This window comes from Neurospora crassa, linkage group V, assembly GCF_000182925.2.
Source record: "Neurospora crassa OR74A linkage group V, whole genome shotgun sequence".
In the NCBI taxonomy this organism is placed as follows: Eukaryota; Fungi; Ascomycota; class Sordariomycetes; order Sordariales; family Sordariaceae; genus Neurospora; species Neurospora crassa.
In genome coordinates this window covers 3,678,994-3,705,015 of record NC_026505.1, presented here as the reverse complement: position 1 = coordinate 3,705,015, position 26,022 = coordinate 3,678,994, and the positions used below count along the sequence as shown (strand labels likewise).

At 52.5% G+C, this 26,022-nt stretch overlaps 8 protein-coding genes across 8 annotated transcripts; 6 read left to right on the top strand and 2 right to left on the bottom strand.

The window, feature by feature from the left end:
• Positions 1-6: 6 nt before the first annotated feature.
• Positions 7-1,477, bottom strand: NCU01337 (dihydrofolate synthetase Fol3). The gene has a single exon (XM_956330.2). It carries the CDS (start codon positions 1,355-1,357, stop codon positions 119-121), a length of 1,239 nt encoding a protein of 412 aa, XP_961423.1. The 5' UTR covers positions 1,358-1,477; the 3' UTR covers positions 7-118.
• Positions 1,478-1,799: 322 nt separating this feature from the next.
• On the top strand, positions 1,800-4,465 carry NCU01336 (hypothetical protein; the record flags this gene model as incomplete). Its single annotated transcript, XM_956329.2, has 3 exons — positions 1,800-2,233; positions 2,453-3,035; positions 3,126-4,465. The coding sequence occupies 3 exons, from the start codon at positions 1,800-1,802 to the stop codon at positions 3,822-3,824; spliced, it is 1,716 nt and encodes a 571-aa protein (XP_961422.1). The 3' UTR covers positions 3,825-4,465.
• A 499-nt stretch (positions 4,466-4,964) lies between these two features.
• Positions 4,965-12,263, top strand: cdc15 (cell division cycle 15-like). The gene is made up of 11 exons (XM_956328.2): positions 4,965-6,339; positions 6,715-6,849; positions 6,909-6,938; positions 6,992-7,056; positions 7,115-7,553; positions 7,611-7,971; positions 8,024-8,478; positions 8,549-9,190; positions 9,259-9,537; positions 9,599-9,809; positions 9,870-12,263. The coding sequence occupies exons 1-11, from the start codon at positions 6,175-6,177 to the stop codon at positions 11,621-11,623; spliced, it is 4,536 nt and encodes a 1,511-aa protein (XP_961421.2). The 5' UTR covers positions 4,965-6,174; the 3' UTR covers positions 11,624-12,263.
• A 663-nt stretch (positions 12,264-12,926) lies between these two features.
• Positions 12,927-14,796, top strand: NCU01334 (hypothetical protein; the record flags this gene model as incomplete). Its single annotated transcript, XM_956327.3, has 2 exons — positions 12,927-13,821; positions 14,549-14,796. The coding sequence occupies 2 exons, from the start codon at positions 12,927-12,929 to the stop codon at positions 14,794-14,796; spliced, it is 1,143 nt and encodes a 380-aa protein (XP_961420.3).
• A 362-nt stretch (positions 14,797-15,158) lies between these two features.
• On the top strand, positions 15,159-18,688 carry NCU01333 (Delta(24(24(1)))-sterol reductase). Its single transcript, XM_956326.3, has 4 exons — positions 15,159-15,583; positions 15,796-15,934; positions 16,387-18,091; positions 18,201-18,688. The coding sequence occupies exons 1-4, from the start codon at positions 15,367-15,369 to the stop codon at positions 18,210-18,212; spliced, it is 2,073 nt and encodes a 690-aa protein (XP_961419.3). The 5' UTR covers positions 15,159-15,366; the 3' UTR covers positions 18,213-18,688.
• Positions 18,683-20,741, bottom strand: vma-3 (vacuolar membrane ATPase-3). The gene is made up of 5 exons (XM_956325.3): positions 20,463-20,741; positions 20,228-20,240; positions 19,965-20,094; positions 19,621-19,884; positions 18,683-19,563 (listed from the first exon to the last, which is right to left on the bottom strand). Exons 1-5 carry the CDS (start codon positions 20,474-20,476, stop codon positions 19,499-19,501), a joined length of 486 nt encoding a protein of 161 aa, XP_961418.2. The 5' UTR covers positions 20,477-20,741; the 3' UTR covers positions 18,683-19,498.
• Positions 20,742-21,037: 296 nt separating this feature from the next.
• Positions 21,038-21,957, top strand: NCU01331 (small nucleolar ribonucleoprotein SNU13). The gene is made up of 3 exons (XM_956324.2): positions 21,038-21,343; positions 21,410-21,489; positions 21,557-21,957. The coding sequence occupies exons 1-3, from the start codon at positions 21,210-21,212 to the stop codon at positions 21,727-21,729; spliced, it is 387 nt and encodes a 128-aa protein (XP_961417.1). The 5' UTR covers positions 21,038-21,209; the 3' UTR covers positions 21,730-21,957.
• A 255-nt stretch (positions 21,958-22,212) lies between these two features.
• NCU01330 (SacI domain-containing protein) lies at positions 22,213-26,015 on the top strand. Its single transcript, XM_956323.2, has 3 exons — positions 22,213-22,781; positions 22,838-24,668; positions 24,729-26,015. The coding sequence occupies exons 1-3, from the start codon at positions 22,577-22,579 to the stop codon at positions 25,726-25,728; spliced, it is 3,036 nt and encodes a 1,011-aa protein (XP_961416.1). The 5' UTR covers positions 22,213-22,576; the 3' UTR covers positions 25,729-26,015.
• Positions 26,016-26,022: the final 7 nt, after the last annotated feature.

The window sequence follows — 26,022 nt, the reverse complement described above, 5'->3', positions numbered from 1 at the left end:
AGAGTCGGGTATGAAGACATTGCTTGATTTATGTAGGGGGGTGTAAAGAGCCCCTTTTCAATCAAAACAAACACCAGCCCAGAAATTTCGACATCCAATTTTCTCAGCTGACCACGCCTCACGCCTTTTGGTAAGATTCCGCCTCACGCATGAGACGCAGGACACTGGAGACCAGGTACAAACTTCCAGCAACAACAATCGGCTTATCTCCTGCAGCCTTGGATGCCCATTCGAGGGCAGCTCGTACATCATCTCCCGAGTTGTGCGTATTTTGAGTCTCAACGCCATAACGGGTTGCCTGGTTGATCAAGTTGGCCGGGTCCTCGGCTTTAACCCACGGCATTCCATCCACTTGCCCAAACTGCACAGCCGTGACATGATCGCTCGGCTGTATGATGTGGGACATAATACTGTCCACATCTTTGCCCTTGGAAGCGGCCAGAACCCAAGTAATTGATTGACTCCGCGAGCGGTAGTGCTTGTTGACATACCCAGCCAAAACTTCGGCCGACTGGCTATTGTGGGCTCCGTCCAGCAGAGCCTCTTGATGCTGCCTGATGATGGGAAAGAGATCAATTTTTTGCAGACGACCGGGCCATTGCAGCTGCTTAACGATGGGGAGGAGACGACTCATCGAGTGGTCAACATCCGGACACGCTAAGCGAAAGGCCAACAACGCGCACGCCAGATTCTGAACTTGATGCGGCTCATAGCCTTCTTTGGTGAGAATCTGCAACAGGGCGGAATCTGATGAGGGATAGTGCAGCTCTACGCCGCCGACCTCCTTCGCATGGTCTTGAATCACTTTCAGGACCGAAGACTCGTTGCTGTCATCGACGACACAGGGAACGCCGGAGCGGATAATGCCTGCTTTTTGCAGCGCGATCTCCTCAACCGTGTTTCCTAGGAAGGACTGGTGATCAAGACCAATTTTTGCGATGACGGTAACGGACTTGTGCTTCAAGATGTTGGTAGCGTCCAGCTTCCCGCCGAGACCAACCTCGATTACGCCATACTCAACTTTCAGACGGTGAAAGATCTCAAAGGCGGTCGCAGCAAGGAGCTCGAACTCGGTGGCCCCGATCTTCTCGTCCTGATCCCGTTGCTTGACCAAGCCCTCGACTTGACGGAATATCGTCTCGGAGACGGGCTTCTCATTGATAGTGATGCAGTCCCAGCGGTCGATGAGATGGGGTGAGGTGAACCTCGCACACGAGACACCGCTGGCACTGAGCATAGCCGAGAGATAGGCGCATATTGAGCCCTTGCCGTTGGTGCCGGCAACGTGGATGGCCTTCCAGGTCTGCGGCGTGTGCTGAAGAAGACGCCCGATGCGGGCCAGTCCGAGATCGATCATGGCGATGGTGAAACTGGTGATTAACTCACATGCACACAAACAATGTAGAAAACACACAGAGTGACCTGTGAAGGTGATTGGTGGCGATGCGGATCGATCTCAGTCCTGGGGTCCTTGGCCAAGTCCCGTCATCACTCTCTTGAGTTCGAAGAAAGCAGAGCTCAATTGAATGCAGTGAGCACCCAGAAGGGAAGCTGTGGATACTGCAGTGGCCCATCAGCGGCGGGGGGATGCTTATGGCGGGGCGTAGAAAGTCGATCTGCGTGGGCAGGAAGCGAGGCAAGGAGGACCCCTGATTCACATATCCTAGCTGAGTGAGATAGGAAGTCGCAATTTTCTTTATGATGCATAATTCGAGGACAAAATCTCCCTACTTGAATGGTTTAAACGCATGGGCTCTTGTAAGCGCATGGTTTTCTTGCTGGCATGCAGTCAGACCGAAATGTCTCAGCGCACTAAGCCCTATCGCCCTGGGGCCGGGCATGTTGCAACCTGGAGAAGATCCGCCCAGCCGCTTCATCTCTCCGTCCTGTCAAAACCGCAATCCCCTGAAGCCTGCAATCCCGTCCTCTCCCCTTCCGTTCGCGCGTTGAGGTTCCGATCAAACCAAACCAGACTGAAATCATCCGCCGCCACCGCTATCCGCAAACCCCACGACCGCCAACTCCCGTCGGGCAAGGATTCCACAACAGAGGCTGGGGCGCATTCTTTATCGCAACATCAAGATTCCTTGACCATTGACCTACGAGACCCCCGCCATCACCAACCGTCACGCTCGTTAATATCTTCTCTTGCTTCCAGCGTCGCTCTATCGCTAAACCCCAAGCGGACCGTCTGTCGCGACATCGCGACTCAAGTTAACACCATGGGTCTCCGGTAAGAACACCGCGTCAGGGCGTTTCGCGTTGCGCTTGCGCTTATCCCCCCTTTGCCATATGTATCCACCGCGATTTCGTCACTTTCATCTGTCGCACATGCTCGATATGGTGCTTTCCATCAAACCGATGATGTGCCCCATCAGGGCAACCGATCCAGTCGCATTCCCCTATTCCACTCTGTAGGCCTGCGCTGACCTGCCCCCGTCCTCCCAATCAGATTGTACCAAGCGCCTGTTGAGTCCGACATCCAATTGAAGTCGGCGGCGGACAAGAACTCTGCCGAAGCTCGATCCTCCATCAGACGCAGCCGCCTTCAAAACTCCGAACGAGTGCAGCAACGCCGACGTCGCCTCGCTATCACCGCTGCTATCAACAGTGGCAATGCCGCCGCTGCTGCTGGTAACAACCATGACAACCTCAGACGCCGATCCCCTCCAGCCGAACGATCAAGCGGTTCGAACAGCGATAGTAACAGCAACAATGCGCCAAACAATGCGGAATCTAGTCGCGACACCACGCGTGACGGACCTAGTCGTATAGGTGGTATGCTCGATGACCAGGTCATTGCCTTGTTTGGCAGGCGGTTGGCTCACCTGCATTCACTGTCCCAGTACCCAGGAGCCCTAACTGACAATGAGGATCCCGAACCCAACCCTTTCCTCGCGCATATGACCGCGGAACCACCTTTTGCACACATGGCCGTTGAACCTGGCTTTCTATCTCGTAGAGTGCCACCACCGCCACCACCGCCCGTAGAACCTCGTACATCGTCTCAGATGAACCGGGGCCCACCTCCCCCGGTATGCGCTCATCCTTTTTTGTTTCCCCCTCCTACACACCGTCTGAGCCAACCGGATAGCAACCGAATAACAAGAACTAACAATTAGCAGATCCGAGAACGCGCAGCTTTGCGCCGCATCAGGGATCGGACTGCGGACCGGGCCTCGTCTCTCTATGGCACATGGGGTAATCCTTACCCTAGGCCTGACGCAATTTCAGGTCGCCGCCGAGGTGAGCAGGCACCGTCTGTTGACGCGCCGCAAGTGGATGGTTTGGGAGATCGCAACCGGAGTTTCAGTCCCGAGGATCTCAGTCCCGAGGATCGCAGTCCCGAGCGCGATCACGTCTGGGACATTTTCACGACCACCCTGACGCCAGACCCGCTAACGCCCAGCTCTGGCTCTTCGTTTGCTTCCGTTTCGGCATCTGCGGTTGCCTCGCAGAATGCGGCGGCACCCTCTGTCGGGACTTCTGTCACCGTCCCGGATGCGCCCGTAGAAGTTGCAGAAGCGGAACCTCCGTGTGAGTCGGGAGGTGAAAACTCCGACACGGAAGGTGATGAGGAGGACGAGCTGGACGTGAACCCGCTTACTCGTTTTCCTCTAGCTCCTAGCTTGAACAGCATTCGAAGGTCGTATGCGGATGTTACCCGCAATGACAGCAGTGATGATTCTCTGGAGATTTTGGGCGGTATGGGAGGCCTGCAGCGCATCGTGCGCAATCTTGCTACGCGCGAGGATGTCCCCGATGAGTGGTGGGCTGAGGCTGGGCTCAGCCGGATGCTTTCACGGGGTGCATCTGGAAACTGAGAACAGTCATTGCAGTGTCTGCGTGGGTGTTTTGAACTCATGGCATTTGCTCTCAAGAGCAAAACTGCTCGTGCAGTTAGTGATGCACACTTGATTCCCTGGATTTTCTCTTCTCTTCTTTTTTTTTTCCTTGTCCTTTGGCGCATACGGTGAGCGGCGTCATGGTTTATTTGGGTCTCCTTTTTCCTTGCCCACTCATCGTCCTCATTATCGTCATGTGACTGTTCATGATTTCATCTTTTGATTCCATCAAATTGGATGAAAAGGAAGTTTCCTGATAGGAAGACTTTGATGGAAGATTTTACGGCTGGGAGCGACCAGGTTAGACAGCAGCGTTGAAGCGGCGCTGTGCTGATGTACTACATGATTTCCCGGTACAAACTGAGCGGAGGGCTTCCAACGGATTGGGGAACCCAAAAAAAACAGATAAAACAACAATAGATGGTACTGGTTGACGAATGTCAGAGAGAATTTCAAAGATGAATTTTTGTGGTTTATATCACTTGAGATTGCTCATACAGGTTGTGCGAGGCCATGTTACAGATCAAGGGCCCGTGATTACAATATCATACTTTTTGGTTGGTGCTACACACAGAATATCTGGCATAGGGAAACAATCTCGACAAACCATGTGCGAAATTATCCTAGAGGTTCCAAACTGAAACACAAAGAAACAGCAGTGCCATGGGTGAAGCTCTTGTTGTGCTGGCGGTGGATGATGGATGATATAGGTAGGTAGGTATCCAGCAGAGGCATGTCGGGGATGGCGATTTCCCGCCATGTATCCAATGTAGCTCTATACACTATACTTACATAGCTGCACCTCCGCACTAGAGCAGCTGCATGCAAGTTAGAATTGATCCCTACACCACTTCATGCAGGCTCTCTAAAGTGCACTGCGTGACTGGATAGAAATGCCTACCGCCGGAAGCAGGTGAAGGTGAAGATGAGTGTCGTCGCATTGGCGCGAGTCGACGGGAAGAATTCGAGGATGGGATCCTGTCATTTCTCTTTTTGTGATAAGCGACCTGACACTCACTTACTCCATCGTACCGTGGTTGAAATGCCTAGGCCCAGCGCATACATACATGCTAAACAGTGATCCACTCTTTTTCATTCAGCTGTTGCAGTGTTCTCGAGGCGTCCAAGACATCCAGGGCTGCACTGCAGCGTTCGACACTTACAACATTTCCGTTACATACCTCAACCAGCTCTCTGCTGTGGTGGATGTGTGAATGCTTGGTTGTTTCAGCGCAAACAGTTCCGACCCATTTACGAATCATACATTCCACTTTGTCAAGTACGTTTTCCCCTCCTCTAGGGGTAGTAGGTAGAGGTAGCTTCTTTCCTCTGCTCTTTCTCTTTTCAAAACGTTCCGCCAACCACCTAATACCGGATGAACTCCCACGTCAAGAAACAAGGATATCAAGGTACCTTTCGCCTAGTACTTACTTTTACCCCGCGGTACGCCATCTCGAACGATCTGACACACGACAACAAGCGACCAGCGCCCAGCATTCAAGAACTACAACAACAACAACAACAACAACAACAATAACATCCAGCATCTGGTGGTTAACGGCGATGCTGCCCACTTAATCTTCCAGAGCGCCGGCAATTGCACAAGGGAACCATCTTCGTCTTGTCCCGCTGGACCTTTGGCATTTTTCTAGGCGCCTTCGTATATCGATACCTCTGCTTTCCCGTCTAGCTTTCGAACGCTGTCAACGTCTAGTCACAGAGTTTCGCATAGACAAAAAGAACACGAAACGCCGGCCGTATCGAGCAAGCGTTCACGCTAGTCGCCAAAACATTGGGCTCTACAATCCGAGTCATCAGCTTCCACTTCACGGATTTCTTCCCGTCGCGCTTTTCAACATTCTCTCGGCTCCATACCCCACACGGACCCGATCTTGTTTTCGCATCGACATTTCCCGGCGCATTATCACATCCGTAGCAGGGCACCCAACACCGACGCCCACTTCCATTTTACTACATCTTGGGTCGACCGGCGACCAGCCCGGGTTTCCATACTGCGAATCACAACAGAAAAGCGGACCCCTCCTCCATTCCTGGGCCTGGATTGGGAATGGGATACATCACGCTACTACCCCGTCGATATTCACCCACCCTATATAAGGTCTCTAGGCAAGAACCCTTGAATCGCCAGCTAGCCAGCTTCGGCTCTCTCACAGAATCTCCAGGCCCCCGGGCCCCTTCGTACACCTATCTGCCTACCGGCGGCAACCCCAAAATTTCGGACATATTGACCTCTGCGGAGAGAGGGTAAACAAAAGTGGGGGGAGTTTTTGACTGGATCGGTAAAGCCTCCCGGACCGGGGCCGCAGGCATGGCGCCGAACCCGCCGGGCTCCTTCTCCACCGAGCGCTCGTATCATGGCGGGAACGGCAAGGCAGCAGCAGTCGTGGCTACCAAAGTGCCGGGGACACCGCGTCGGGAGGCTGGCGGCCATGGCCGAGAAAAGGCGGTCCAAGATCCGGGCCTAAAGGACTATGTACGTCGTTCTTCTTCCCTCCTTCTTATTTTCCCCTGTTGTCTGCGTTTGAGTGCTTCGCCGTAAATATTGTGTGGCATGTCGTGTGTGAATGGTTCTGAAGCTCAGTTAGGTCTCTGTTTCATCCAAGTTCTACCTTCTAGCCGGAGCAGAAGGGTCGTGACGAGGTGGCTCGTACCTTACCTACACTGTTGACATATGCACCTCTCGGCATGCTCAGTGGCTTGCATGAGCCTGATTTCTTTGTTCAGCAGTACCGGCATGGGGCCACAGTGACCCCGACTTATCAAAAAATCAATGAATCAATCAAACGATATCACACACTCAGTTCTTATGAGACATGGCTGACCTATGACCACATACGTGGGTGTTTAGCGACTCGGTGATTGCATCGGGAAAGGAGCCTTTGGATCGGTCTACAAGGCCTTCAACTGGGGAACCGGCGAGGCCGTGGCCGTCAAGCAAATCAAGCTCGTTGATGTACCAAAAAGCGAGCTTCGGATGATCGAGGTGAGTTGGTTTGATGATTTCCAAGATACATCTGATTGCTTCAAGCTGACATTGCGTAGGCCGAAATCGATCTCTTGAAAAATCTTCATGTAAGGGGAGACGGCAGCTCTTTGCTCAAGTTAAAAGTACTAACATTATTTAGCATGACAATATTGTCAAGTACATAGGTTTCGTGAAAACGGCGGATTGCCTGAACATCATCCTCGAGTAAGTGAGGTCCTTGAGCCGGGAAGTGACACTGAGAGTACTAACACGAGTTGGACAGGTACTGCGAAAATGGCTCGCTGCATTCGATATGTAAAGCCTATGGCAAGTTCCCAGAAAATCTTGTCGGTGTGTACATGACCCAGGTCCTTCAGGGGCTGCAGTATCTGCACGACCAGGGTGTCATCCATCGAGATATCAAAGGTGCCAATATTTTGACTACCAAGGATGGCACCGTCAAGTTAGCAGACTTTGGCGTGTCAACCAGCACCCTAGCAGGCCCAGATAAGGAGGCGCAAGTGGTAGGGACTCCTTACTGGATGGCCCCTGAGATCATTCAACTGTCCGGCGCGACCTCTGCCTCGGATATCTGGAGCGTCGGATGTACGGTTATTGAGCTTTTACAAGGAAAGCCTCCATATCATCACCTGGCTGCGATGCCGGCTCTTTTTGCTATTGTTAACGATGACCACCCACCGCTTCCAGAAGGAGTCTCGCCGGTTCGTCTCTCCGTGTTCTCAAGCTGCGTGGATTTGATATGCTGACCACGAGAATAGGCTGCTCGTGACTTCTTAATGCAGTGTTTTCAAAAGGACCCCAACCTTAGAGTATCGGCGAAAAAGCTTTTAAGACATTCGTGGATTCAAGGCTGCCGGAGGAGTGATGCGCCGATATCGAAAGCACCATCGAACTTTATTCAGGCCGTCGAGGAAGTCAAGCAGTGGAACAAGGCGCTCAAGTCATCGGAAGCCACCCCTAGAACATCGATTGGTTCAGATCACGGAAATCCTTCCACGCAGAATAGAAATGCTTCTGGCCAACATCGTCCAAATCTCTCTATTTCGACAAAGGTGCCCCCACAGCAAGCGAAGCCGAAGGCGAATGCAGAGGTCTTTAGGTCTCCTGCGGTAGAAGCTGGTGAGTATCAAAAAATCAGGACGTGAAAGTTCTAGCTGACAGATTGTGACAGATGATGATAACTGGGACAATGACTTTGCCACTGCAATTTCACCTAGTGCGCTTCACCTCCCTCACATCAAAGGCCAGGATAATTTTGGAGGACTACTTTCCAGCGATCGGCTCAAAGCGTTTGCGTCCATTGACAGCTCGCGGGAAGATACGGAGAATTGGGACGAAGACTTTGGCGGAGAATTTGAGCAGACGATTCGTCCCTTGCCGAAACGGTCAGATAGGGTGTCCGATTCCAAGTCTTCTCAGCAAGGACATAGGCGGCAAAGGAGCAGCAAAACCACGATTTCAAGCGCCTCCCAGACTAAGTCGCCTGTGAGGACGCAGTTCGGAAACAAGTTTGAACTTCCACCCCGTCCTGAATCAATCTATCGTGAGCAGTCTACCGAGGATTACTCTGATCTCTTTGGCGATACGGACTCTGTCTTCAGTAGCCGGCTTAATGTTGCTGTCAAGGTAAACCTTCTCTCTCCCTCTTTGTCGCCTGATCCCTGTCGCCAATTTGCTGACCGTCTTGCTTTTGTAGGACGCCCCGCAACTATTTCACCCTTCTGATCTCACTAGTTTACCGCGCTCTACGGCATCACCTGTCAATGGCAGCAGCGGGCGGAGACAGTCAGCTTCCGCGCGGTCACCATCAGCCCCTGAGAAGCCCGCCGTCCGAAGGACAAGGATGACAGTAGAGATCACAAAGTTTGCTGAAGACGAGGGTGATGAGGACTTTTCGGACATTTTCGGGGCCGAACCGGAAAGCTTCACAAAGCCGCCCAAGAGCGATGAGGGATCAGAAGATGGCCATCAACTCATGCTCCTTTCCAAGTTGTCCAACAATTCTTGGCTTGGGGACGACGAAGATGAAGACGACCCCTTTGCGATGATGGATCCAGGCTGGGATGAGATGGATCTCGAGGCCAATATTGCTCGTGATAGACATGCTAGGTTGGCCGAGAAGGTGGAAGAGAGGGTCAAATCTTTGAAGCCGACGGAGAGTGAGGATATACTTGCTGATCTGGCTGAAGACTTGCTCAATCTTCTATGGGAAAACAGCGAGGTCAAGGATCTCATCATCAGTGCACATGGGTTGCTACCGATCCTGGAGATCTTGGAGCCCTGCACAGTGAAGAGTCGTCAGCACATGATCTTGCAGCTGCTGAAGATCGTCAATGCGGTAGGTGCCAATATCAGTGTCCATATGTGAAAAAACTCTATGGCTGTCCGAATACTGACTGCGAGCAGATCATATTGGATGACGTCGAGCTGCAAGAGAACTTGTGTTTCGTTGGTGGTATCCCTATCATCACCAAGTTCGCTGCTCGGCAGTATTCGAACGAAATCCGCTTGGAGGCCGCAGCCTTTGTTCGGCAAATGTACCAGACTTCTACCTTGACGCTGCAAATGTTCGTCAGTGCAGGCGGTCTCAATGTCTTGGTAGAGTTTCTGGATGAAGACTATGACATGTCGCCAGACCTTGTTCTTATCGGCGTGAATGGCATTTGGAACGTCTTTGAGCTTCAGGTAAGCCTTGTCCTTCAACACATGTCTTGATGTCAAGAAATCGTGCTGACTGTCACTCTAGGGCCCAACCCCAAAGAACGACTTTTGCCGCATATTCTCGCGAAGCAAAATCTTGGACCCATTAGCTGCAGTGCTGCACAAGGTCTTGGATGAAGATGATAGGGATGAGCTGTCCGAGCTGATTGAAGCTCGCATCGTCAACATTTTTTATCTCTTCTCGCAAGCTGAGAACTATGTGAAGGAAGTCGTTGCCGAGCGCTTTGTACTCAAAAGTATGTACCCCTTATCATTATAAGGCCGGGTCAGTTGCTAATTACCATCACTCAATATAGCTGTCCTAAAGGACCTCAGGCGGATGACACCTGCTCACCAAATCACTATGCTCAAGTTCATCAAAAACTTATCCATGCTGTCAACCACGTTAGAGTCATTACATTCCGCTGATGCCATTGACTACTTGATCGACGTTTTGAGCAACTCGATGAAGAGAGGGCAGCAGCATTTCCGCGAGATCTCCAATCAAGTGCTCAACACCATGTTCAACCTATGCCGACTCAGCAAGGAGCGTCAGGAATACGCTGCCAGCAATGGTATCATTCCACTGTTGCTCAAGATCATGAAGACTGATCGGCCGCCCAAGGAATTCGTCCTCCCTATTCTCTGCGACATGGCGCACTCGGGCAGCAAGGGCCGAAGATATTTGTGGCAGAACAATGGGCTGGAATTCTACGTTTCGCTCTTGGCAGATCAGTATTGGCAAGTCACCGCGCTGGATGCTATCTTTGTCTGGCTAGAAAAGGAGACGGCCAAGGTTGAACACCATTTGCTCGACGGCAACTTTACCACGGCGATCACGTCTTGCTTCAACACTAACAAGGCAAATGCTTTCGACGCCAACCTTCTCGAACCGCTTCTGAAGCTTGTACGACTTAGTCCCTCTGTGGCAGCATCACTTGCCAAGGTGGAGATGTATGCTGGTATCGCCCAGAAACTGAGCCACAAGAAGGCCGTTGTGCGCCTCAACTTGCTCCGTCTCGTGCGCAGTATCATGGACGGCTGCGAAGTCAACAACACTCCCATGGCGACCCTAGCCACTTCGACTGCGGGCCGTGCGCTGCGTGTTCTCTTTGACGATATACAAATACTGGCAGATAAGGATCCAGCAGTATTGGTGCGTAACTTGGCATCGGAGATCGTTAGAAGCCACATCGACATCGACCTACAACACGACGTAGCAGCCTTGGGCGCACTAAATATGGGCGCTGGGCCCTCGGCCATCCCCAATCCGCTCAACAACCTGAGTTCTGGACCACGCTCGCGGTCTGGCCCCCGGCGCAATACTAGTTATACACCGCCAGGCTTACATGCCAGCATGTCCATGCCGCCCACACCCACGCACGGTCACCGAGCCTCGCATTCGTCTTCGGCCGCATACATCGAAGTAGCATCAACGCCGAAACGCTCCGGAATCTCCCTAGCCCAGGAGCGCGAAGCAATGTATCGGCCGCACAGCAGAGACGGCGGCGTCCCGCTGATCAATATCCCACGCCGAGTTAGCCAAGACACCTCAGCGGGCATTCCTTCGTTGTCCTCATCCATGGGCTCGGCCGGTGGCCTAGGGACGCCCTCAAGGATGCGACTGCCCCGCATGTCCATGACGCAGTATAGTTCTCCTAGACCGAGTCTATCATCTGCCGCCACGGCGCCCGGAGCGGTCTCAGCGACGGGCATGGGGATAGGTAACTCAAGCATAGCGAGCAGTCGTGCCGAGCGTGAGCGAGAGCGAAGCGAAAGTTCACTGAGTAACCATAACAAGGAGAACTACGGGCGGATAAGGTCCGGATCATCAGTTGCGGGTCCCGAGGCGAGGATTCTCGGAGGAGGAGGGCTGTACTCGGTCTCGCCGACAGGGAGTGCAGTGAGCTTGTCCAGCAGTTTTCAAGGTAGTGGAGGAGGAGGAAGTGAGGGGTTCTCACGCAGCTACGGAGCGAGGGAATCATCGTTCTCCGTTATGGGTGGTAGTGCGGGCGCCGGAAACGCTAAGCGCAGAAGTCGAGCACCTAGTTCGGACATGAGGTGGTCGTAGGACGGTCATCCTCTGTTGCCGAATAGTAAGCAGACAACTGTTATTGGTGATGGCTCTGAGTCTGGTGATAACGAAAGGCAGCGTCTTGGTAGTGCTCGTGGGACTGGGAGCGAGGCGGGAGTTTCTACTTCTTCGTCTACGGCGCCGAGTACACCTACTAGTAGCGGTGGCAGGATTATGGGTGGGAAGAGTGAAGTTCCGCTTAGTGCTTGCGGGAAAAAGACTGCTGGTGGCAATATCGCTTCTGGTAGTAGTAGAGAGGGCGTTGTTCGTCCTAGTTCTTCTGGCGCTGGCAGTAGTGGTGGTGATGGTGGTCTTCAGCATGGTCATGTTAGACAACCCAGACGGGGGCTATTATTGTCTGGTCGAACGAATTCGTATCCTGTTCCTGCTTCGGCGGTTAGAGATGATAGGAGAAGAAGATAAAATAGTGTTATGGATAAAAGAACGATCATGACCACTCACTGAAATAAAAGGGGGAAAGAGGAAGAGGACGGACGGAAGGAGGCGTTACTTTGCTCATTTTTATTGTGCAGGATATCTTTACAGGGCATGTATTTCATCCAAGATCGTTAGAAGACCTTCACAAGAAGTAGAAGTATCCGTGTTTGGGAATTGGTGAATATATCATCATGGGAGCTACGAAGAGCATTTGACGGATGATGGGTAGATATGATGTACCAGTCAAGCAGACGGGATGTCTAGGTACGTCTTGCATGGGTACGGGTGCCTGGGTAGCGTATGTACAAATGCAGGGACGTCCGCAGCGTTTTATACATCTTGCATCTTGCGCAGATATTGGAGAACGAGTGCACGAGCGCTGTTATCAGCAGATGCCCCCTCACAGTGACGGGATGGTGGTGACATCTGCTCTTATTGATGGGGAGTTTGGCTCTGTTCGATGCCAGGCGTCTTCATATCCCTTTGTCCACCCAAAATAGCTTGGATCATCTACACGTTTTTGTTCATAACATTGCCCCATCTGTCAGTCATTGATTTAGGAGGCTCTGATACCCAACCTCCCAACCCGGCGCGACGACGGCGACATGTACACTCCTCGGTTCAATCCAGCTTAGTGTTACCCTTCGCAAACGCAAGATTGCCTTTGAGCGCAGACGGTTCAAGATGATCCGACGAAGCGTATACATCACGGGACTAGCAGTTTTTCTCGCCGGTGAGCCTCGTCTCTCTCATCTCATCTCGTCTGACCCGGTCTTTCTGCCTACCCGCCCGTGAGGAATCAAGTAGCTGACGAACCACAACCAACTCCTTACACCCACCCCAACCAACAACAGTGACAACAATGACTTTAACCTCCATCCTGCTTCCCCGGTGGATTACTTGCTCCGTTCCCTCCCCCCAGACCTCTCACAACCATGGCCGCCACCACAAACACTACCACATCATCATCCACGACTCCTCCTCACCTGTCCATGTGGCAGCGGTCTCCGGCGGCTTCCACGATTATATCGGCCTCCACCAGCGATGTCAGACGCCTGTCGTCAACGACTTAGTGCAAGTGTTCCGGGACTATAATAATCCCAGCGACAGTGCGGCGAAATCCGTCGTCTCCTTCGCCCCCATCAAAGACAGGCACGCCAAACACGCCAAACAGCAAACCGAACAGGAGGAAAAATTAAAATGTATCCCCTTCCCCGATCCCCGATTCTGCTCCTCCGGTGGTCGTCTCCATGCCAACTCTACTACTGGCCTTGGTCCTGGTCCTCCTTCCTCTCCTCCTCCTCCTTCGTTTCCTCCCAACAATCCCAACAACCCCATTCCCGACCCTGTTGATCCCTCCAACCCCAAACCCAAACCCGGCCCCGATATCCCGGACCCCGGCAGCAGCAGCCATCAACAAGAGGAGGAGCCGCGCAGATTCTTCTGCAACATGTGGAAGTCCACGGCCTTTTTGATGAATCTCTTTGTGGTTTTGGAAGTCGCGACGCTGGTGGGGTTCGTGGTTTTGTTGGTGTTGGGTGATGGTGGTGGGCATCATCAGGACGTGCGAAGAAGGAGGAGGAGGGGAAGTAGGGGAAGTGGAAGTGGACGAGGTGGGAGAGGAGGGCAAGGAGGGCGAGGGGGGGAGGAAAGCTTACTTGGTGGGCAACATGGTGGGCAACATGGTGGACGAGATGAACAAGGTGGACAGGGTGAACAAGATGGATCAAATGGACCAAATGGGCCAAATGGACAAGGTAGGAGACGGAGGAGGCTCGGCTTGAGGATCTTGAGAGAGAAAGGAGAGAGGTGGAAGGTGTTGGCTTGGATGATGGGGGCTGTGGGGGTGGGTTTGGCGATGGCGGGGGGGTTAGTGGTGAGTTCTTCTGTTTCTTTATTTCCTTTTTTTTTCCTTTTTCTTCTTCTTCTTGTTCTTCTTTTCTTTGCTCTTGGGTAAGATGATGAGAGTAGCGGTGGTTAGGATGATGATGAGGCTGAGGATCATGATGGAATATGTGGACAACAGGCTTTGATGGTTGCCCCGGGTGACGGCCGGGATGTTTGGATGGATGGATGGATGGAATGGGGATGCTCGCTGCCCCTTGTCGTTTTCAAGGTAGGGGTAAAGAGGCAGAAACAGAGGCTAACATTCGCTCGCTAAACTGGCGAGCTGCTTGCTTGCATAGGCCTACCTCTTCCATCATGATGATCAATTTAACCGAATCCCGGGGTACCGGCTGGGGGCCTCTTGGTATCTTTGCATGTTTGGGGCGCTGATTTCGATGGCGTGTATGGCTGGGCTGGTAGCTTCTGCTTTTGTATTACCATTTGAGGACGCTTTGGTGGTGCCCTTTGAGGATGAGTGTGATGAGGATTCGGAGGATGACAATGGTGGTCAGAGAGAGAGGGAAAGAATGCCCTTGCTTGGATAAGTCAAGTCAAACTTCAAGTTGGGCTGGTACTGGGGCTGTTTTGTTGTGATAGGAAACGGGTTTATGTCCGAGCGTCACTCGAGGCTAGTAACGATAGTTCGGAGGGCGCTAACTATAGGCAATCTCTACTCTTTACGCGCTGAGGATGCCGGCTACCGTCAGACAGAGTCCATGGGAATATGTGTTCATTCATCTCAAGTCCGGAACACCGACACCTTGAAGGTCATGGTCGATCAAGGAAATCGGGATTTGGCCGACCAAATAGGGGTATGCATAATCCACTTGCCGAAAGGAATCTGATGAATGGCTCGGAACAAGTGAGCCACTTTGAAAATGCCGAAAGATGCGCACTTGAGCCATGAAAGCTTGGTTAAGCCGGCAATACACCGATCCCACAGTCGTGATCTAGCATTGCCCTCGGGTTCCGAAAATGTATGTGTATGTTCGCACTACGTGGCTCCCGTTGTCAGGGAAGCAGAAGGGAAGTCCATGCTCGTTCTCGCAAAGAATCGACTGAGGAATCGAGCGACTGTGGGCAATTAACCCGGAACCTGATACGCTAGGCTGAATCCACAGGATATGGAGACCCCAGGGCGACGACAGCTCTGAGCTCACTGACTGTGGAATGTTGCGTTCAATTCCAAAGAACACAATATTTTGATGTTTTGTCAACAAATGGACCTGACTTCAGGATGACTTCAGTGCCCCTTGCAATCGTGGTAGCTCCGTAGGCCCGATGTGAGCTGCCGTCAGCAATCCCGGTCCCGCCCATCCTCCCCAGATCACGCACTCTGTGTGTGCTGTGTGGTGCCGTGCCTCTGTGCCCCTGGATCGAGAAGCTAACATCAGTTCGTCGGGTCTCGGAAGTGGATGCCAGGGCAACAGGGGTTCTTCAGGTCCCATCTTTACGAACTCTCCGGCTTTCTTGTTCCTGGGTGGTCTTTTTCGTTGTGCTTCTGCTCACATCACCATCTCTCTCTCACACACACTTTCGTTCATCACACTCCGAGGGAGATTGTTGGTGACAGTGATACACCCTCCCAGCTTGGACTTTCCACAGCTTTTACCAACTTTGCTTGGACATCCAGTAAGATTACTTTTCTCTCATACGTCCGATCGCCTGTACCGGGGTTCGCGCCAAGGTTGGGATGCGCGCGTTGGATCTTATACAGCTCTTAGCCTGTCTTTTCCATCTTGTCCCCCCGTCCCTATGTTTGATCCCCAATAGCGTTTCGTGATCGGGCAATCCAGGTTGCTGTTCTTTTTGTTGGACTTGCTTCTCACCGCCCGTGACTTTAGGCGCCGGTCTTACTTGTCCAGTCCCATCATTTTCATACAAGGACAACGCACCATCGTCGTTGGGTGGTGCGCCAGAAATCTCCCTTTTTCTCTTTTTCACAATGTCGTCGTCAAGGTACTCGCTACGGCAAACTCCACGGTATGTGTAACACAAACCCCCCTTGGTGTGCTTCCCCCCCGGCTTCAATCCAATCAAAAACCACGTTGCGCAAGATGTAGTGAAGATCCATCATCTTCGCGTGGGAGTTCATCCCAACTTTTTCGTGGCATATGCGCCTAGAGACGCGACTGCGTCTGTGCTCGGAAGATGGCGCAGGGAGGTCAAAGGCGCGCTCCAGTGCCTCAGGGGCGCATTTGACACTGCGTGAAAGGATCTTGGAGAAACGCAGAAAAGGTTGGAGATGTTGCTGCTCCAAGGAGAAGGCCGGTGGCGGGTAGTGCAGCCTCCGGAACACACTTTCCTGCATCTTCCCACAGACTAGACTTGGGCCACCACCATGTCACTTTCTCAACAACACCACTTTCCCTGCTACCGGGGCCATGCGAGGCCGCCTCCCGAGTCAAGTGCGGATTGCTGACATTCCATGACAGCAAGAAGGAACTCTTCCAGGGCATGGTGGAGACCCCTGTACGCCGCAACACCCGTCGCAGCAAGTCCCAAATCCCAGAGTCCTCCGACGGTGAATCGAGCGCCTCGGCCACCGAGACCGTGTCGAAACAAACATCGGCCAAGGCAAAGAACGATACCCTCCGGAAGCGCAATTTGAAGACTACCGGCAAGTTCTTCGAGCACATCGACGAAGAAGAAAACACGATGCAGCCCACGCCGCCCTACACATCCTCGGATGAGCCCGATGTCGAGAACGCCCCTCTGCTGAGCGGAAACTCGAGCAGCAGCAGCCGCAGCAGTCTCGATGCCAACGGCAAGCCCGGGGCAGAGAAGCTTATCGACGGATGGAGGCCCGGCATGGACCCCAAGATCGACACCTCCGGCCACTTCGAATTTGGCGGTTCGTTGGGCACCGGCGCCATGATGATCTTCTTTCCCATCCTCATGTGGTACATGTGGATTGGCGCGACCCAATACAACGGCGGCATCCCCAGCCGCGAGCCCGGCCAGAGCTGGGCCGACTTTGCCGCCCACCTTTGCGACCTTGTCTACACCAAGGCTTTCCCTCACGCCAAAGCGTGGCTGTGGTACTGGACCTTTCTCATCTTCGAGGGCGCCTTCTACTGCCTCATGCCCGGCGTCACCGCCTACGGCAAGCCTCTCCCCCACGAGGGCGGCAAGATGCTCAAGTACCACTGCTCGGCCTACGTCTCCTTCTACGTCACCTTCGCCATCGCGGGCGTCCTACACTTCACCGGCATCTTCCCCCTGTACCAGATCATCGACGAGTTCGGCCCGCTGCTCTCGGTCGCCATCATCTCGGGCTTCCTCGTCAGCATCGTCGCCTACGTCTCGGCCTTTGTCCGCGGCGCCACGCACCGCATGACGGGCCACCACGTCTACGACTTCTTCATGGGCGCCGAGCTGAACCCGCGCATGTTTGGCGTTCTCGACTTCAAGATGTTCTTCGAAGTGCGCCTGCCGTGGTACATCTTGCTCCTGCTTTCTCTGGGCGCCGCTGCCCGCCAGTGGGACCGGTACGGCTACGTCTCGGGCGAAGTCGGTTTCCTGGTGATGGCGCACTACCTGTACGCCAACGCTTGCTCCAAGGGTGAGGAGCTCATCGTGACGACCTGGGATATGTACTACGAGAAGTGGGGTTTTATGTTGATCTTCTGGAACCTGGCTGGCGTCCCGCTTTCGTACTGCCACTGCACCATCTTCCTGGCCAGCCACCACCCGGACGAGTACCGGTGGAACCGTTTTGCACTCGTCGGCCTCTACGTCTCTTATCTGTTCGTCTACTGGGTTTGGGATACGTGCAACAGCCAGAAGAACCGGTTCCGCGCCCAGGAGCGCGGCAAGCTGCTCTACCGCAAGACCTTCCCCCAGCTGCCCTGGCAGACGGTCAAGAACCCGCAGAAGATTGAGACCGAGACGGGCGACAGCATCTTGGTCGACGGTTGGTACGGCCTCGCCCGCAAGGTGCATTATACCTGCGACGCCTACTTTGCTATCTGCTGGGGCTTGATTACCGGCTTCAGCAGCCCCTTCCCTTGGTTCTACCCCGTCTTCTTCTGCTGCATGATTGCTCATCGCGCGTGGCGTGACATTACTCGCTGCCGCGAGAAGTATGGTGATGCTTGGAAGGAGTATGAGAGGAGGGTGCCTTATCTTTTCATTCCGGTAAGTTTTTTTTTTTTTTCTTTTTTTTCTCTTTTTTTTTTCTTTTTTTTTCCCTTCCGTCACTCTTGTTGGGGATGAAAACAGTATGACTGACTTTGATTTTCTCTAGTACGTCATTTGAAAACCGACTTACCATATCACCCTTGGCTCTCCCATACATATATCAGTGTGTAATAGGCTCTCGCCTAGCGGAGCCGCGGAGTTCATAGACCTTTGGAAAGCACTCCTTGGGGACGCTTAGATAGAGGAAGAAGAAGAAGAAGAAGAAGAAGAGGAACGAGACTTACACGAAATGATCAAAATACCCTCTCATAATCAAAAGAGAAAAAGATGTTGAAGATGAACAGCTAACGCAGAGGAAAATGAAGAAAGAAGAAAGAGACGGTTTCACCTACCTACGATGTACCATAGTATTAATAGCGTGATGAGATGAGAGGCAAAAGGAAAAGGACTACGCATGGGGGGAGTACGGTTGCAATTGCGATGCATCGTCGGCGAGCGAGCAAGCGATGGCAAAGCATTCCTCTTACCTTAACCTACCTACTATCTACCTAATCGTAATAAGAATCAAGATGTGCAAACACATCATATCCCATACTCGGCATTGAACTCTAGTGGTGTGTTGATGCGACTTCCTAGTCTACCTATGCCAGTCTATCAGGTGGAATTACAAGGACACGAACGAGACAGAAAGATAACGCACAACCAAGCAAGCACAACTTCTTTCCTCTCAAATTCATAGGAAATAGAGCATTGTAACACAACTCAACCTACAACAAAGTCTTTTACCGTTCATCCCGCCCTTCATCCTTCCTTCATGCGTGCCTCCTTATCTCCCTTCGTCCCTGTCTATAGTGATCAGAGTCGAAAACCAAACTCTTTACAGGAAAGCAAAAAAACAAAAACAAAAAACAACCAGCCGTATAAAAGTGAGATGTAATGCTTTGCGTTTGACCACACCGTAATTGTGACAATTGTACACATGTGACATGCTTTCCATAATAAACGCAATGCCCGTTGAGAAACTCCGCGAGTGACGCCTTTCCCCTTCCGAAAGATATGCGCCAGCTCTCCTGTGTTTTCATAGTCTTCCCCCCTCTCTCTCTCTCTCTCTCTCTGTTGTCGTTGTGTTTTCCTCCCGACTTCAGCTTCCAGCCCTGAAGTGCCGCCCACCATGTCACCCACCAAAACAAGAAGAAAGCCCTTGTTTTGCGTGATTAGCCGGCTGAGCGACAAATGGGAAGAGCTGAAGGGTGTGTGCGGTGAGGATATGAGAATCCGTTCGTGTTCTTTAATCATTCGTTGTTCAGGTTCCAGGTATGGGGCTCTATGTAGTTCGTGTGCACGTGCTTGTCACACCCATACCGGTGGGGAGACCTAGACCGAGTTCTTTGCGTATTCAGGCATCTAGCATGAGGTGTTGAGCGTAGCCTTGGAGTTCATCAAGAGAGCAACGATCAAACCGTAAAGACCTAGACAACGGGTTAGTCGTCAATGGGGATGGGAGGCCAATATCACAGAGGACTTACCCAAGACTTCGGCGAAAATGAGAATAAGAATCATGCCGACGAAGAGTCTGGGTTGTTGAGCAGTTCCACGGACACCAGCATCACCGACAATACCAATCGCGAAACCAGCAGCAAGACCAGCAAGACCGACGGCGAGACCAGCACCGAGTTGGATGAAGCCAGTGTAGAGAGCGTAGTGGTCCTGTGTGAGAGCATCGGAAATCAATACGGAGACGACGAGACCGTAGATACCGATGATACCAGCCATAATGACGGGAACAATGTCTGAGGGAGAAGCCAAGTCAGCATATTGATGTACGATACCACGCCAGAACTCAGCTTGACTCTTGGGAAATTCGACATACTCTTGACGATGAGGTCAGGGCGGAGGACACCCATGGCAGCGATACCAACACCAGACTTGGCAGTACCGTACGAGGCACCAAGGCAGGTGAAGACGATGGCTGCTGTGCAGCCCATGGCACCGAAGAAGGGCTATCCAAGCACATCATGTTAGCTATATACGGACGTTGTCTGGGCCAGCCTGCATTGGCGATTCGGTGGCGGATATTCAGAGGACGTTGACGCTGCCGCCAAGGTTTGTGAACAGAGCGGGGAGGGTACTAACCGCGTAAACAGGGCTATATGACAAAACATTGTTAGCTCATTTGTCTTGTATAGGTAACTAGCTGTAGGCTATATTATTGAAGCCGATGTATATATTGTGTTTGGTGATGCCCAAACGGCACGCAGCCTAGGTGTGGATTGGAGCTTGGGCGAGCTCGTCGCGGGCCTCCGACTCCTCTTCCTCCTCCTCCTCCTCCTCCATCATACACGGACCGGGGTGGGTGCAGATGACCTACCAGAGATCGGACATTGTGGATGTGTGGTCGCGCGAAGCTGTATCAATAAGTTGGATATGGAATGAATTGGAGATTGCCGTGCGGAACGTGCAGTGGTGGTGTGGGATGATGCGTGTTGTTGGGAAGAGTCGGGACTCGCGACAGTGATGGGGTTACGGTTCGATGGGGTTGAGTTGGTGACGGATCGAGTGGTGTCAACTGTGTTGCTGGCTGGCAGGCTGGGAACGAGGTGTTTCCAGGTTGGTGCTTGACTGGCACTGCTGGGGCGCTGGGGCGAGCATCATATTCCTGCCGCCAATCAGGTAGCGCTTGCGAAGGCGGCTGCAGTTACGTAATCCGGAAGCGGACCAACCCAAGGCCGCAGAGGTCACTGCAGCCCGCCCGGGCAGCAGGTGCAGTGAGGGAGTGCAGGCCCCGAGTGCAGTGCTGAATGTCAATGCAACTGCAGTGAGCGACAGCAGCTTCGGGTGACCACGGCAGACAGTGGCTGTCAGCAATTGTGGCTGACCTGGTTGTGGCTGGTGACGAAATTTTCCAGTCTGAAACTGAGTCGGCTGCTGGGGTCAAGCAGCCGCGCGCAGTCAATTCGTTATCGCCGTTTTTTTTTTCCTCCAGCGAAAACGGTCCACCTTCAACCACTTTTTCGCCCATCTCCGAGCAGTTGAACTCCCCAGGGCGAGCACAACGCAGTGAACCCTGGTGTCTAATTTCCAATCAATCATCCAAACAACAAACACTCCTATCAAAATGTCTGGTCAAAACGAATCTGCTGCCTGGCCCAAGGCCGAGGACGGTGCTCTCGTCCAGGAGCTCCTCGACTGCGTCCAGCAGGCCAGCCACTACAGACAGCTCAAGAAGGGTGCCAACGAGGCCACCAAGTCGTATGTGCACTTCCAACTTCGCCTATGGCTTTCTGTCCATCGACATGCAACTAACATCTACGATAGGGTCTCTCGCGGTACCAGCGAGTTGGTCATCCTCGCTGCTGATACTCAGCCTCTGAGCATCGTTCTTCATATTCCTCTGCGTACGTTTATACCCAACCTAGGGAAAGCCCACCGACTAGATAAAAACTCGGACTAACGGATTTTCAGTCTGCGAGGACAAGAACGTCCCTTACGTCTACGTTCCTTCCAAGACCGCTCTTGGCCGTGCCTGCGGTGTCTCCCGCTCGGTCATTGCCGTCTCTCTCACCTCCAACGAGGCTTCTGATCTTAACTCCAAGATCCGCGCCCTCCGTGACAAGGTTGAGCGTCTCGCTATGTAAGCGCAGCACTAGTTGGAAAGAATATAGTGGAATAGGAGAATTTTGTGTGTTAGATTGGTAATACCCCGGGTCCCGTACTAGCTGGAAGGCAGTCACGGCGACTATAGCGGGACAAAAAAAAATTGGAAAACGTTCAAACTGCACATATGGCTTGAACGTCGATGACCTTGTTCATGTGGGACTGCAGTGGTGAGACTGCGTCTGGTGTTTGGCCACCGCGCCGGTGATACCTATGATACAATACTAGGTGGTCAACTTTACAGCATGACCTCGAGATTCCAGGGTTTGGGTTATGGGTGGGTGTAAAACTTTTGGTCGTTCGCGACACGTCAAAGAGTCCCTTGCTGGCCAGAACCATGAAAGTGGGGGTCTGGAGTCAACCTTCAGACTAACCCCCCTGGCTGGAAAGAGAGGAAATGACGTCGGATTCCATGCGACGCGCATGTGTGCCCCACGCCCTGTCAGGACCCGACATCATTGGCACCAGTCACTTTTCGACTCAATGACTGAGCGAGGGATGACCCAGGAACTGCCCGAACCCAGGGCGGCTGTATCCAACCCAAACCGACGGGACAGTGATCCCGTTCCTCTTTTCTCCAAACTTTATTGAAATATTCCAGACCCTCCTACCTCGAGTTTCATCCCAAGTTTCGGCTGAAAGACAATCCAAGTTCCATATTATTCCATTCAATACGACGCTTCTTCTCGACAATCGATTCCCTGCGCGTCGCTCCCTTTTCCGCTGTGCGCAGTCTGGGTATCCGAGTTCAACCTTGGACAGAAACACACAAGGACCTAGAAACGCGGCGAGTACCAACTTCATGGGTAGAAGCATAACCGAATCAAAATGCCGGGTCTCGCGCGAAAGGTGCTGATATGCGCCGCTGTTGACGGCCTCGTTCTACAACCTCTCCACTCCAAGAAAGATCAGCAACGAAATTCACCTCTGATCAAGATCAAGTACGGCACTGCCTCGGTATCGCAAACTTCGAGAGATTCGGTACCTGAACTATCGAGCCCCGACTCCTCCTTCGAAGCCTTTGGAATTGTTGGTCAGTCTTTGCGTAGCTCGAGGACTCTTTGCGACGTTGTGACTGACTTTTTACAGGTATCCTTACCGTCTTTCGATACAGCTACCTCATCTCTATTACCGGCCGCCAGCAAGTCGCCCAGATTCGCGGCCAACCCATCTATGTCGTAACCGAAGTCGCCCTTACGCCGTGTACTTCGCAGAACGATGCCGCCGAGGCAGTGGCCAAGACCGCGCTAGCCCTCAGTAACCGTGAGGCAGCTCACTCGGACGATGATACAGCGAGCGAGGATGACGCCCCGCGGGATTCAGGGAGTAACGACGAGGCCATCGACGATGTCCTGGATCACACAGAGGGAGAGGATTCGTCAGGAGAAACAGGCCCCAGCGCCATATCGCGGAGCAGTATCGCACAGGATGTCATCACACGTCGTGGAAGCTATGGTCGTTTTGCAAAAAGCTGGTTTAGTCGCTCAGGTTGGACTATGGATCAGAAGAGGAATATGGGCCTCAGCGCAGAACAACTGGAAAGGGCCAATGCCAGCAAAACCGAGGCCAAGAAGGGCTCGGATGCTGCAAAGCGTGTCCCTCGCAAGTTTCCCTTGCCGAGTGACGCCGTCGAGGATGATTCGGCTGCAGTGAGCCTCTTGCCAAAGCTGTTACGGACCACCCAAATCCTGTTTGGCTCGAGTCGCACTTTTTACTTCTCGTACGACTACGATATCACCCGTAGCGCAGCCAACCCGGCGCCTCCTTCTACGCCCCTCATACCGCTGGTTAACCATGTCGACCCTACATTCTTCTGGAACAAGAACGTCATGAAGCCTTTTATCGACGCTGGTGTGGACTCCCTGACTCTACCCCTTATGCAGGGTTTTGTAGGTCAGCGTACCTTCACTGTCGATAGTAATCCACCACAGGTCGACGATGCTGCTAAGGACTCACTCGAGCTCAAGGACATGGATTGTGACAACAAAGCTGCGGCCAGTCTAGCTTCCACCAATGCAGGGGTCGACTCTGAAGAAACCCACCCCACGGAGAAAAAGTTTGACATCACGGTAATTTCCAGAAGGTCAATCAAGAGAGCAGGATTGCGTTACCTCCGTCGCGGTATTGACGAGGGTGGCAATGTTGCCAATTGTGTGGAATCCGAGCAAATCCTGTCGCCTGCTGAAGAAACATCCGTCCCTAATGCCAAGATCTACTCGTTTGTTCAGATTAGGGGAAGCTTCCCTCTGTTCTTCTCACAGTCTCCCTATTCACTGAAGCCCGCACCAGTACTGCAGCATTCACCCGACACCAACTACGCGGCACTGAAGAAGCATTTCGAATGGCTCAGGCAGAAGTACGGATTGGTACAGTGCGTCAACCTCGTGGAAAAGCATGGTGTTGAAGCGCCAATAGGACAGCGATACGAGGAAAATATCAAGCGACTCAACGAGGAAGAGTCAAGGCCTGAGGATGAACAAATCGCTTTCGAGTGGTTTGACTTCCATCATGTCTGTCGCGGGATGAAGTTTGAAAACGTGTCTGTTCTCTTGGACATTTTGGGGCCCAGACTTGAGAAATGGGGAAGCACAGTCGTGGTAAATGACAAGGTCGAAACCCAACAGCTCGGAGCTTTCAGAACCAACTGTATGGACTGTCTTGACCGCACCAACGTTTGCCAAAGCTCTTTAGCCAAATACATGCTGGACATGCAGCTCAAGGAGCTGGGCTTCGACATGAACCTGCAAAAGGATCAAGAGAACGCTTGGTTCAACACTCTTTGGGCTGACAACGGAGATGCAATCTCGAAGCAGTATGCCTCCACGGGCGCAATGAAGGGTGACTATACGCGGACTCGCAAGAGAAACTATCGCGGAGCTTTGACCGATGCAGGGCTATCTGTGACTCGGTTGTTCAATGGGTACGTTAGAGATTTTTGAAGTCATGACACCAAGGAGGCATACTGACTGCCCTGTGCTAGCATGTTCAACGATTTCTTCCTCCAGACAACGATCGATTTTCTCCTGGGCAATGTGACCTCCCTAGTGTTTGCGGAATTCGAGGCCAACATGATGACCAAGGATCCCGCAATATCGATGGAGAAACTGCGCGAGCAGGCCATCGAACTTTCGCACAAGCGCGTCATTGCGGATGAGTCCGAAGAGTTCATAGGTGGCTGGACTCTCCTGACACCAAATGTGCCCGATACTGTCCGCTCTTCTTCATTCGAAGAAGCAGTCCTTTTGCTCACTGACAAGGCCCTGTATCTTTGCAGGTTCGACTGGAACCTCGATAAGGTCTCCTCGTTCGAACGCGTCGACTTGGCCCACGTTACGAAGATCAAGTTTGGCACGTACATCACATCGACGATCTCAGCAGCCCAAGTCGATGAGATGCGTAACGTAGGACTCATTGTCGAGTACAATCCTGGTGTTACAGACATCACCCGAGTCAACACGCGGTCACTTACTACCTCGGTGTCTGATGCATCCAAGATGGGCCGTGAGCCTACCTCTGGTATCGATGCCGCAGAACAGGAACCTCAAGCGGCGAAGGAAGCTGCTGCTGCTGCTGCTACTGCTGCTGCCTCTGAAGAAAAGCCGGCATCTGTCGCAGCACCGATAGCTGGCATTGCTGAGGGCATCGCCGGGTTCTTCGCTCCCCGTTCTCAAGAACCACAGGCACGCAAGATTGCTCTCAAGGCGCTGCACAGCATCACTTCGGCGGCTGATCCCATGGCCAAGAGTAAAGAAGATGAGCCTGGGGCGATCACGAGACTCTCCGAAATGCAGCAAGTCATTCTTATTGCCTCCGAGATTGAGAGACTTGCAATAAGGAATCAGCCTAAGCTTCAGGCCAAGAAGGATGAGGAGTCCGGACTGATCGAGAAGGGGGACATCATCTCTCTAGCTGATGCGAAGAAGAATACCGGGTTGCTGGAGCAACTGGGGCATTCTCTCAAGAAGATGGTCTGGGCTTAACGACGTACGGTATAGTAATTGGCCCATGGGTTGTTAGCGATGGTGTTGGAGATTGACGAGGGCGTGTTGAAGCATACATACACTAATTGTACCGGATACCTTTTTTTTCCCTTCTTCGTTGTTTCGAGAAGGAAGGGTTCTTTGAAGGATATCCAGTTCACGAAGACACGGGCAGGATAATTAGATATCATAACATACCAACACAATAATCTTTTGAAACTCCCTGAATGCCGACTGTTGAGTTAACCACCAATACTTTTCCATCCAAATACATTCCCATTTTCTCAAACACTG

What these genes read in the sequence shown, in the direction of transcription:
- NCU01337 (XM_956330.2), bottom strand. Translation starts at nt 1,357, where the DNA reads ATGATCGATCTCGGACTGGCCCGCATCGGGCGTCTTCTTCAGCACACG.
- cdc15 (XM_956328.2), top strand. Translation starts at nt 6,175, where the DNA reads ATGGCGCCGAACCCGCCGGGCTCCTTCTCCACCGAGCGCTCGTATCAT. An exon ending in GCGAGCTTCGGATGATCGAG is followed by an intron (nt 6,850 to 6,908) that starts GTGAGTTGGTTT and finishes GACATTGCGTAG; the next exon opens with GCCGAAATCGATCTCTTGAA. An exon ending in GTCTCCTGCGGTAGAAGCTG is followed by an intron (nt 7,972 to 8,023) that starts GTGAGTATCAAA and finishes AGATTGTGACAG; the next exon opens with ATGATGATAACTGGGACAAT.
- NCU01333 (XM_956326.3), top strand. Translation starts at nt 15,367, where the DNA reads ATGCCAGGGCAACAGGGGTTCTTCAGGTCCCATCTTTACGAACTCTCC. An exon ending in CAACTTTGCTTGGACATCCA is followed by an intron (nt 15,584 to 15,795) that starts GTAAGATTACTT and finishes CCGTGACTTTAG; the next exon opens with GCGCCGGTCTTACTTGTCCA. An exon ending in TCGCTACGGCAAACTCCACG is followed by an intron (nt 15,935 to 16,386) that starts GTATGTGTAACA and finishes ATTCCATGACAG; the next exon opens with CAAGAAGGAACTCTTCCAGG.
- vma-3 (XM_956325.3), bottom strand. An exon ending in CCCTGACCTCATCGTCAAGA is followed by an intron (nt 19,885 to 19,964) that starts GTATGTCGAATT and finishes CTTCTCCCTCAG; the next exon opens with ACATTGTTCCCGTCATTATG. An exon ending in CATTTTCGCCGAAGTCTTGG is followed by an intron (nt 19,564 to 19,620) that starts GTAAGTCCTCTG and finishes CCCGTTGTCTAG; the next exon opens with GTCTTTACGGTTTGATCGTT.
- NCU01331 (XM_956324.2), top strand. Translation starts at nt 21,210, where the DNA reads ATGTCTGGTCAAAACGAATCTGCTGCCTGGCCCAAGGCCGAGGACGGT. An exon ending in GCCAACGAGGCCACCAAGTC is followed by an intron (nt 21,344 to 21,409) that starts GTATGTGCACTT and finishes CATCTACGATAG; the next exon opens with GGTCTCTCGCGGTACCAGCG. An exon ending in CGTTCTTCATATTCCTCTGC is followed by an intron (nt 21,490 to 21,556) that starts GTACGTTTATAC and finishes ACGGATTTTCAG; the next exon opens with TCTGCGAGGACAAGAACGTC.
- NCU01330 (XM_956323.2), top strand. Translation starts at nt 22,577, where the DNA reads ATGCCGGGTCTCGCGCGAAAGGTGCTGATATGCGCCGCTGTTGACGGC. An exon ending in CGAAGCCTTTGGAATTGTTG is followed by an intron (nt 22,782 to 22,837) that starts GTCAGTCTTTGC and finishes GACTTTTTACAG; the next exon opens with GTATCCTTACCGTCTTTCGA. An exon ending in GTGACTCGGTTGTTCAATGG is followed by an intron (nt 24,669 to 24,728) that starts GTACGTTAGAGA and finishes GCCCTGTGCTAG; the next exon opens with CATGTTCAACGATTTCTTCC.